We start from the raw sequence: 10584 nt of genomic DNA, 5'->3' as shown, positions 1-10584 counted from the left end.
GGGTGCTGGCGGGAGCTCTAATTGCTGGAGCGAAGGGAAGGCGGCAGGAGGAGCCCTGCAGGGGCTCGGGGCTGCTGCCCAGGCTGGGCGGCCGCGGCCGCGCTCCTGGTGCCCGTGGTGCTGGGGCATGGCAGGGGCTGCAGGAAGGTGCAGGGGGCACAGCAGAGGGGCTGCAGCCAGACCCCTCACTGCGCTGGGCTCCGGTGCTGGGGACAGTGCCCTGGGCTCTGCCTCGGCAGGGCAGTGAGAGGCGAGGCTGGGTGGGCTCAGGGCATCTCCACGGGCAGCGCCTGCCCTCGCTGCGAGCAGGCAAAGGCCAGGGGTGGCAGAGCCCTGGGGGGGGAGTCCTGCTTGGACCCACTCCTGGTACGTGTGGGGCGAGGGCCAGGGGTCAGTCTGAGCTCGTGGCTGGAGGAGGCTCATCGCTCTCCCTCCGCCTGTTCCTCCTCCCGCAGGCCTGTGCTCGGGTTCCCAGGGGCTGGTCCCCTGCCCGCCAAGCACCAGCACAGCCTCGTGCCCGCTGGGCTCTGCAGCTGCCAGCCCCCTGTCCCCGCTCTGTGTTTGCTCAGCTGATTATTCCCGTCTCGGCGTAGTACCTTGCACTTGTCCCTGTTGAATTTCATCCTATTTTTTCCAGTCCATTTCTCCAATTTGTCAAGATCATTTCGAATTCTAATCCTGTCCTCCAAGATACTTGTAGTCCCTCCCAGCTTTGTGTCATCTGCAAATTTAATAAGCACTTTCTCTATTCCATCATCCAGGTCCTTAATGAAAACATTGAGCAAACCAGAACCAGGGTGAACCCTTGGCCATCCAGGCAGTGCAGCACCCTCCCCTGTCACCATGCTTGCTGTCCAAATTGTGCCTGGGGAAGCCGGAGCTTTGCCACGTTGGCTGTGCATCGCTGTGTCCCCCAGCTCACGTGGGAGCTGTCCTGTTTGCTGCCCCGCAGAGATACTGGGATCACGGTGTGCTGCCGGGTGTGCAGGTCCCTGGCCCATGAGGGGGATGGGGGAGGCACGGAGGGGCAGGGGCCCGTCCCCAGGAGGGCCACAGCCAGTGGTGCCAACGCCTGAGGGGGTGCGGGGCATGGCCGCATGAGGCTGCCCTTGCCCCGGGGCTGAGGGCAGCAGCCCACGTCCTTTTTGGCTGGGTGTGGGTTCCCCCTAGCCCTGCAGCCTCCCTGTGCTGAGGCTGCTGCCTCGAGGCCGGGGCTGCTCTGCTGGGCTGTGCGCCAGGTGCTGAAACAGAAAGCTGCTCCGCCAGCCCCAGGAGCAGCACCTCTGTGTGCCACCGTCAGACATCGCTTTTCTTTAATTGATTGTAAAAAGCAATTTACACAGCACAAACTGCTGCCTATGCCAAGCTCTGTGTGTCCAGGCATAGCTTAATTTCACAGCAAGATCTCAAACACAATGAACAGCCTTTCCCATCACCAGCCCATGTCCAAGCCAAGAGCCTTGCTAGCTCTGTGGGCTGCACAGAGCAGCCCAGAGATGGCTCTCGTGCTGCCCCATGGAGCACGCAGCAGGCTGGCTCTCCCCACGGCTGCAGCAGCCCTGCTGGCACCCCGCTGATTGATGCTGCCTGGGCTCAGCTCGGCACGGCCAGACCCATGAGGGCCCCAGCCCAGTCCCTCCGTGCTGCGAGTCAGCACAGGCTGTGCCGCGAGCATCCCCTGCGATGCAGCTCTCAGTGTCCTGGCAGGGCCGGCCCAGAGCTGGCTCTCCCGTGCTGGCTCCTTTCATGTCAGAGTTATAATTTCATGGCCAGGGTCTAGGAGGTTTGTACACACAGATGCATTAGTTCTGCATTTGGTGATACTTGAATAATTGGTGTCACATCAATTAGATCAGTTCTTGGATACCGCAGCGATAAGTGCTGTGCAAAAGCCTCTGGGCTGCAGGACTGGCGGAGTGCTGGTGGCCAGCGGGGCTGGTGGGGGCAGCAGGCCAGGGGCTGGCGGGCACCGTGGGGGCGGTGGGGTTGGGGGCAGCACTGTGGGCAGGGGGCCCTCGCTGCGTGGCGTGCCGCTGCCGGTGTGTCCCCGCTGGAGCAGGGAGGTGCTGCTGACCTCCCACACCTCCGAGCACCTCCCCAGGAGCACGGTGCCCCGGCCGTCCCATCAGGGTGCTGCTCTGTGTCGGGTCACCCGCTGGGTACCTGCTCGGTGTCATCTGCTGCTTCCCTCCGCCCTCTGTGCTGCCGTGGTGTGCTGCTGGGCTCGGAGCCGCACACCCGGTGCTGCCCGCCCTGCCGGGAGCTGGGGGGAGGCTCCGCTGGGCCTGGGGCAGCACAGAGAACCCCAGCGCTCACGTGCCCGCGATACAGATCGGCGCTGTCAGTGCTATCCCCGCTGTGCATTGTAGGCAGAGGTAATTTGCAGATGACAAATATCCCCGACAGTAAATATTTTTCCCACCCTCATCTTTCTACAAGCAGATAAGGTGGCAGCGCTGTGGCAATATGGTTCCTGGAGGGAGACAAACTCTTTGGCAGTCTTAAAAGTCTATTGTGTCCCCACAATTATTTATAGATAAACTGAAGAAAGCCAATGAGCGCAGAATGGAGCTGCACAGCTGCATTTGTTATGATGATGATGATGTTATCGCTCCCTCACACCCACACAGTGCATGGGAACTCGCTGCTGGCAGCAATCAAATCCCGTCCAGCACGAGGCAGGACAGGCAGGAGGTTTTGCTCCTGCAAACCACAGCAGCTGTCTCCTCGCTGCAGAGCCGTTTTGCCCCGCAGAAGCCCACCCGCACAGCTCCTCAAGTGGTTTCCCACCCCCAGCCGAGCTGGGGACCCGGTGCTGCCTGCGTGGAGCGTGGGGCTGGCTGCTCCCCACCAGCCCACGCAGCAGGGCAGGGCCCAGAGGCCGGCGAGCCCATCGGCTTTCCTGCACTACTGCTGGGGACAGAAACAGGCGTGTTTGAAGGAAGTTCTGTGAGGGATCTGGGATTACAGTGATGTGTCAGGGAAATGATGGAGATCACTACTAATTAGCGCATTTCACCAGCCTGTGGAGCAGAGACACTGGGGAGTGCTATGCTGCCTCCTGTGCGTGGGAAGGGGTTGGGAATCACCGCGCTCTCCTGGTTCAGTGAGTTCGTGGAGCTGCTTCTGAGCACCTTGGGAGCCTGCAGAGGGGATGGGGCCTGGTAGGGCCGGACCCACCCCAGGGAAGGGCAGGAAAATTGGGTCCCCGGGTCCAGGCACGGCACCGACTGGCTCCTGCTGGCCCCTCATCATCGGCTTTGGCATGAGCATGGCTTTGGTGTGACCACAGCCCTGGCACCGCCATGGCCCTGAGCTGTTGCCCGCTGCATCCCCCACGAGAACCCAGCTGGGTGCAGCACACGGGGGTGGCCACGGCCGTGCGCTGTGTGGGGGTGCTGGCATTGCACCAAGAGCACCGGCGACCATCAGCGGTGTGCACTGCTGCCGAGTGCTCATCTCAGTGTCTGTAGCATCGCTGTCCTGGAAAGCGTTGGGGATGAGCTCTGCAGTCGCAGAGAGCATCAGAGACAGCGACTGGGGGCCCTTAACTGGACTGGAGAATGGGATGATTTTTCATTGCTTCCTCGTAATAAGAGGACAGAAGTAAGTGACTAGTACAGTTCGTTCACTCGGTAAAGATTTATACAATCACTTCATCCAGTAATTGGTATTCTGGGGAGAGAGGGAGCTGCAGCTCCAGCATCCGCCTCTATTTGTTTTCTCTCTGTCTTTCTCTCTTTCTCTCCCCTTTTCAGAATGAGTAATTCTGTCCCTCACAATCCCATTTAAACAGAGCATTTGCAGAGTGAATAATTAGTTACATTCAATTAGGTCTCACGCGCTCTCCCTTCTCACTTTGGGGGACAGACGCACTAATGAGATGGCACATGTCTGACATGCGGGAGCAGGCATCAAACGCTGTGTGCCAGCGGGGAGAGGTCAGCCCTGGGGGAGGCAGGGAGCCAGGGCCAGCCGGCTGCTGTGGGGCAGCTGTGGGGAAACAGTTCTTTCGGGGGGGGGAGGTTGGGGCCAAAAGCTGTGCGTTTGGGGTCGACGGCTCTGTGCGTGTCTCGTCTGATGGCAGCACTCTGTGCTGGCAGTGCCAGCAGGAACTGGGGCCCGTTTTTGTCCCCAGGGCAGGGTGTTCACTGGGCTGGTGCCAAGGAGATGCTGGCACCGCTGGCAGCGCAGAGCCCTGAGCGGGAGAGCTGCTGACATGCTTTTATCTCCCTTATTAAACCTAACATTAGGTTTTAAGAGGAGCCTTAAATAACGTGCCTCTGCCTTTACAGTAAAAGCTGCTCCGAGTTCCAGCTGCTCCTGGCTCTGGGATTTATGGCCCTCCTTCTGCCCCGCTGCGCAGCCCGGTGGCGGTGGCCGCGGGCTGCAGCCGCTGCCCCCAGCCTCGCGGGGGGGGACCCGGGCTCGGCTGTGCTGCAGGGAGCCCGGGTTTGTGCGCGGGGGGCCCGGTAGGTGTCGGGCAGGGATGCTGCCGGTCTGCCCTGCCCTCCCCCGGCAGGAGCACCGGTACCGGGAGCGGGGCGGGCTGCAGGGGCCGGCCCAGCGGCAGAGCATTTAACGTTAAAATACCGGCTTTTTGTCAACGGAGCGGCGGAGAATGACCGCGGGTACCGGCCCACAGCCTAACCCAGCGCCAGCTCCGGGGGCCGCGGGGCCGGGGCCGCGACCCCGCCGCCGGCCGGGGCTGGGAGCCCCCGAGCTGCGGGAACCGGGCCGGGGGCCGCCGTCCCCACTGGGGGGGGGGTCGGCCGCCGGCTGCCCCGCCCCGCCCGGTGCTGGTGGCGGTGGCGGTGGCGGTGGCGCAGCTCCATCTCCTGGCGGCGCGGCGGCTCCGCACCCCCCTGCCGCCGCCGCCCCCCCCCGCCCGCAGAAGCCCGTGTCGCGGACACGCGTGGGTCCGGGGCTGCCCTTTATTCACCCCGGCCGCCGCCCGTCCCGGAGCCCGCGGCCCCGAGCTGGGCGCTCTCCCCCCCGGGGCTCCCCGGCAGCGCCGCGCCCCCGCCGTCCCGCACCGGCCGCCTCCAGCGCGGCCCCCCCCGGCCGGCGGCAGGGCCGGGCCCGCTGCGGCCCCCTCCCGGGGCGGTCGAGCCGCGGCCCCTCCGCGTGCGCCGGCGGCCGGGGGCTTCCCCTCCCTGCCGGGCCCGAGGGGGCAGAGCAGGGGGCGCCGGCCCCGGCTGTGCTCCTGTCAGCGCCCCGCGCCCTCACAGCCCCTCCTGCTCCGAGATGCGGCTCTCCTTGCCGTCCTCCTGGGCCACGGGCTGGCCCCCGAGCAGCGTCTCCTGCACGGGGAAGATGTCCTCCCCGTCTTCCTTGGGCTCCTGTCGCTCCATCTCCCGGGGCACCCCGGCCTCGACCTGCACGGGCGCAGAGCAGGGTCAGGGGCAGGCGGTGGCATCCCCTCTGCAGCCACCCGCAGGCTCCTGCCACGCTCCCACCCTCCCCAGGGCCTCGCCCTGTGCTCGTGCTGCGTCCCTGGGGGCCCATCCCCGCGGGGCAGCCGCAGCACAGCCCCCCCCGCCCAGCCCCTGCTCTGCAGCTCAGCTGCTGGCACAGCCCCGGCCGTGCCAGAGGGACCCTGACCTGCTCCAGAGGCTGCCTCACCTGCTTCGGCACGCGTCGCCTCAGGTCTGCAGGGAAAGAGGAAGAGAAGGCAGCGGTCAGGGCGCGCTCCCACGCTGCGAGCCCCGCACTGAGCGCTGGGGTCAGAGCCGGGCCGGTGCTGCCGTAGCGCGGGGCCTGCAGCTCGCGGTGCCAGCCCGCAGGGACCGGGTGCCGCGGAGGGGCCCAGCTCTGGCCCTGTCCTCTGGCAGCCGGCCCGGCTCAGGCTGCGGCAGCACCAGTGTGCCTGCGGGCAGGGCACTGCCAGGCTCCAGCAGGTGCCCACTGAGCGGCAGCACACGAGGCTCAGGGCAGCCACACTTTGGTGCCGTCCCCAAAATCAGCAGAGCTGCCGACATCCTCCCCACACCTTGGCCCAGCCTCTCCGGCCAAGGCTCCGAGGCCCCAGTCCCCGCTCCTCACCTGTGTGGACCAGGCAGTAGATGCAGATGCCCACGAGACAGGTGACGACCGCGGCTGTGATGGGGATCAGCACGGACAGCGAGGAGCGCCTGCCCAACTCTGCCAGGGGAGATGGGATCAGCGGGGTGCCGCCAGAGCAGGAGGTCCCTGCTCCACACAGCTCCAGCCTGCGGCACCAGGCACTTACCACAGATCACATCCGAAGTGTTTGTCCCTTTCTCCTTCACCACGAGCCCCTTTTCCTCACAGCTGCAGGCAAGAACGAGACATCACCTCAGCAGGAGCCTGGGTATGCAGAGCCCCCGAGGAGGTGCACGGAAAGCAGCAGGCGGTCAGCCTGCTGGGCTCAGGGGCAGTGGCTGGGGGCCCACCCGGCACTGGGGCCCATTCTGTGGGACGGGGATGCCAGGCTCCTAGAGCCATCCTGCTCCAGGGTCCTGGACAGAACCAGAGGGAGCGTAGATCTGAGACCTGCACTGACAGAGAAACCCTGGGGCTTGGGCACTTCAGCTGTTGCAGAGCAGCTCAGAGATGGCTTGATGACAGGCTACAAGTGGCTCCATGGGGAGGTAATTTCTGGCCGCAGATATAAGCAAAGTGAAATCCAATGGCTGGCAACTGAAGCGAGACTAATTCAGTCCGGAAGTAAGGCTCACGTTTCTACCAGGGAGTGCAAGTAACCCTCCAGCAGCTTTCTACAGACGGGCGAGCTGCCAGCCCGTGGCATCCTCAAACCCCGGCTCCCCTGCAGGGAGGGCTGGCACCTCGGCCAGTAGCCACAGCCAAGGAGCGTGCTGGGAGGCAGAGCCTGTGCAGGGCTGGCAGGACCCCGTGGCCCTTGTTCCTGGCTCTGCAGTGCAGAAGGCAGCGTGGACACCCCTGGACAGGCTGACGCTCTGTGCACACACCAAGGGATGGTCACAAGTGCCTGGACACCTGCCTCCAACTGGGCCACGCCACCCCCAGCCTCACTGCGCTCACAGCTCTGCTCCCCTTGCTCCTGCCCTACGCCATCCCAATGCTGCCTCCCTAAGAGCCTGTCCCAATGTTTTGTCCTCAGGTCCCCTCCAGAGGCTGGCAGCTGGGGACGTGCCAACAGGGACATGGCACAGCTGGGTAGGCATAGGATATGATCAGCACTCAGACCTTGTCCAGGGGTAGCACGGCTCGGTTTTGGAAGAGACGTTGGAGAAGGTGCCTTCTGGACAGGGCTCGCAGGGCGATGACGTCCGAGCCACGGCCTTGGCTGGAAAGGAACAGAGGTTGCAGGAAGTTTTGTAACAGGCTGCGGGGATCACCGAGCAGCCTCTCCTGTGGCGATGCCACCGGGCACAGCAGCAGCACAGCTCCCCCGAAGCTCTGCTGGGAGCCCTGTGCCAGGGAAGCACCCCGTGCTTGGGAGGACCCGAGGCCGATGCTGGCAGTACCTCGGTCCCTGGGGGAGGGTGGGAGCTTCTGGGTCTCACCTGCCACAAACCCAAAGCCCTGCTTGCAGGGCTGGTTCTCCACGCAGGTCTGGCAGCTGGTGTCTGAGCAGTGCATGCCGTCCCGGCACTGGCACACCGTGTTGTGCGTCTCGTTTCCCTGCGTCTTCACAATGAGGCCAGTGTCTGGGCAAAGGGGCAAGGTGAGGCACCGGACAGGTGAGCCCAGGCAGACACCAGCCCCCATGGCCCCACATGCTGGGGCCAGCATGAGCACAGAGCACTTACAGTCTTCACAGATGTCGTGGGGGGTGCAGTGCCGCTCCTTGGTCCAGCTCTGCTGATAGTGTCCGCTCTCACAGCGGATGCAGACAGAGTCTTCTGTGGCATTGCATTCAGAGACCAGCTTTTCCCCTGCAAGTGAGGTAGGGGCAGGTAAGTGCTGGGAGGCAGGGGCAAGGGAGCCTTCCCCCTGCATGCAGCAGCTCTGCCAGCAGGATGCAGCAGCGCTGGAGGCTGTGGATGCCAGGGCCGCTGTGGCACATTTGTTCAATTGCTGGATGCTGCTCCGGCAGCCAGGGCTGCAGGGGCCAGCACAGGGCTGGGCAGGAGGTGCTGGGGGCTGCAGGAGAGTGGGGCAGGCGTTCACTGCCTCCAGCATGCCAGGGAGTGGGAGCCAATCTGGCCATGCCAGCGGGAGTAGCTGTCCCTGCAAGCTGCCTGTGCCATGGGATCCTGCGGCTGCAGGAGCTCAGACTGTGCAAGGGAGCCCCTGCAGACTTGGTGAGGTGCGGGGGGTCTCAGGGCACCCACGAGGTCCCCAGCTGCTCCAGCACTAGGTGACAGCGCGAGGTGAGCCTGTGGGCACTGCTGGCAGGGGGGGGCTCACTCGCAGCAAGCGGGGCTGGCTCTGGCCGTGGCCGTGCAGTTGGCTCTGGCACAGCTGGGCCTCAGGGGCCCAGGAAGGGGAAGGCGTCTCCGTACCTGGCTGACAGCGGTTGCAGCACTTGCCCTTGTGCTCGTACTGCTTATCAGAGCATCTCACGGCGTCACCAGGCCCCCAGCACTGGAAGAGATGAGATTTGTGAAATGACACTGCTCCGCCACACTCCTGCACGGCCACGGCTGCTGGCATGCGTGTGCCACCTCACGTGCTCACCCACGCCCCGAGGTGAGGTTTTCCCTGCACCACGCTTCCCATGCCTGCACTAACCACAGACCGCAGCAGAGCCGCCCGCGCTGCCTGGTGCTACCAGTGCTCGCTTTGAAGTGGGATGGAAGCAACTCTGGCAGGGTGGCCCCATGTTTCCTCAGATTTTCTACCAGGCTGCGCATCACCTTGGGCCCCTGCCACTGCCCACAGCGCTGCAGCGCTGGCCAGGGGGAGCAGCATCAACCGCGACCCCCGACCCAGCAGAGCACGGCCAGCCCCCTCCGAGGCCGATGCACCAGCCCCGAGGGGCAGCAGGCCCCAGGCAGGCAGGTCAGCTCTGCTCAGCCGCCCACCATCCTCCCTTGGTCCCCCCTAGCAGCAGGACTGCTTGCTCAGGGCAGGGTGGGAAGGAAGCAGGGAGCTGTCCTTGTCCTGGGGGCTCGGATCTCAAGCCAGTCAGGAGGACACCCGTGGCATTGTCCCTCGCGAGCCCAGCACTGCGCATCTCTGGCAGAGTGGCTGCGCCTGGTGAGTCTGCCAGGCCCAGGGAGAGGGAGGGAAGCCCAGCAGGGCCCTGGAGCAAGAAGGCTGCAAGGACTCGTAGTGAGGGAGGGCTGGGGGCCAGGCCGGCAGCAGCCCCGTGCTCTGCAGACCCCCACGGGGTCCCGCGGGCAGCCCTGGTGCCACGGCGCAGCTCTGCCCGAGGGGCAGCGGGGCCGGGGGCAGCGGGGCAGCGGAGCTCCGGTGTGAGGCTGCAGAGGGAACTGCCCCTGTCACGGTGCGTTTGTGACTTCGGGCAGGAAAGGGAACTGAAAGAGGTGCTCGGGCTCCCGGCCCTGCCCCTGCTCACACCGCCCAGCCCCCCGGGACCCATTCCGTGCTCTGAGCCCTCGAGACCCCGCGCCCGGAGCCCCCCGGCCGGGCTGCAGCCCCTGGCCCAGCCAGCGGTGCTCAGCTCTGCCCCAGCCCCTCCGGCACAGAGCGGAGCTGAGCCGGGGCGGTCCGCGGGGGGACCTGCCCTGCCCGCCCTGCCCTGCCCTGCCCTGCCCGCCCTGCCCTGCCCTGCCTGCCCTGCCCTGCCCTCTCCCCCTCCCCAAATTCACGGCCGCGCTCCAGACACCGGCGACGGGGGTCCCGGGGCGAGGGGAGGCAAAGTGCCGCGGGGAGGCGCGGATAAAGCCGAGCCCCGGGGGGAATTCCCAGCCGCAGGAATGAGGAACGGCGAAGCTCCGCGCCCGGCAGCCAGGCCCGGGGCGCCCGGCCAGGGTCTCTCCCCCGCAGCCTTCCCGGCACGGGGCTGGGCGATGGCCCCGGGCCCGCTCCCGTCGGGGCCGCAGCGCCGCCGCGGGGCCCGGCCGCGATCGGCGGGACCGGAGCGGCGCAGGGGGGAGCGGAGCGGCCGGACGGCCCCGGGCGCTGCCCCCCGGAGAGCCCCGCCGCCGCCGGGCACCGCGGGGACCCCGCTGCCCGCCCCGCTGCGGGCCCCGCGGCAGCGACCGCCCCGGCCCCGGCCCCGCTCCCCGGCCCCGCGGGGCGCCGCACTTACAGCCAGCAGCAGCGCGCACAGCAGCCCCAGCAGCCCGCGCCGCCCCATGGCCCGAGCCGAGCCGAGCCGAGCCGAGCCGTGCTGTGTCGTGCTGTGCCGTCCCGTCCCGCGCCGTCCTGTGCCGCCCTGTCCCGTCCCGTCCCGTCCCGTCGCGGGCGGCGGGGCAGCCCGTAATAACGCCTCGGCCGGTTTCCGCCCAGGAAGGGGCCGCCCGGGCCGCCCATCCTGCAGTCACCGGGCTCCCGCCGCCGGCTCCCCGCGCCCCCGGGGACTTCCCCGGGCCGCGGAGCGTGGGCAGCGCGGGGCCGAGGGCAGCGCCGTGCGGGGGCGGCCGCGGGGACGGGGACGGGGGCCCGGAGGAAGCCCCCCGGCACCGCGCTGCGGGCCTGGCCCCGGCCCTACGGGCTCCAGCCCCG

General features: G+C 66.7%; 1 protein-coding gene across 1 annotated transcript; it reads right to left on the bottom strand.

The window, feature by feature from the left end:
* Nucleotides 1-3142: 3142 nt before the first annotated feature.
* CD40 (CD40 molecule) lies at nt 3143-10295 on the bottom strand. The gene is made up of 9 exons (XM_084296692.1): nt 10169-10295; nt 8454-8535; nt 7758-7883; nt 7512-7655; nt 7192-7291; nt 6233-6294; nt 6046-6144; nt 5626-5651; nt 3143-5378 (listed from the first exon to the last, which is right to left on the bottom strand). The coding sequence occupies exons 1-9, from the start codon at nt 10214-10216 to the stop codon at nt 5226-5228; spliced, it is 840 nt and encodes a 279-aa protein (XP_084152818.1). The 5' UTR covers nt 10217-10295; the 3' UTR covers nt 3143-5225.
* Between the last annotated feature and the right edge of the window lie 289 nt (nt 10296-10584).

This window comes from Netta rufina (assembly GCF_964035555.1).
Source record: "Netta rufina genome assembly, chromosome: 16".
Lineage (NCBI taxonomy): Eukaryota > Metazoa > Chordata > Aves > Anseriformes > Anatidae > Netta > Netta rufina.
Note: the sequence above shows the minus strand (reverse complement) of the source record. Positions and strands in the feature narration are given on the sequence as shown.

Coding starts and splice junctions, on each gene's coding strand:
- CD40 (XM_084296692.1), bottom strand. CDS start 10,216: ATGGGGCGGCGCGGGCTGCTGGGGCTGCTGTGCGCGCTGCTGCTGGCT. Junction 7,656..7,757: donor CCACGACATCTGTGAAGACT/GTAAGTGCTCTG, acceptor CCCTTTGCCCAG/ACACTGGCCTCATTGTGAAG. Junction 6,145..6,232: donor CACTTCGGATGTGATCTGTG/GTAAGTGCCTGG, acceptor CTCCCCTGGCAG/AGTTGGGCAGGCGCTCCTCG.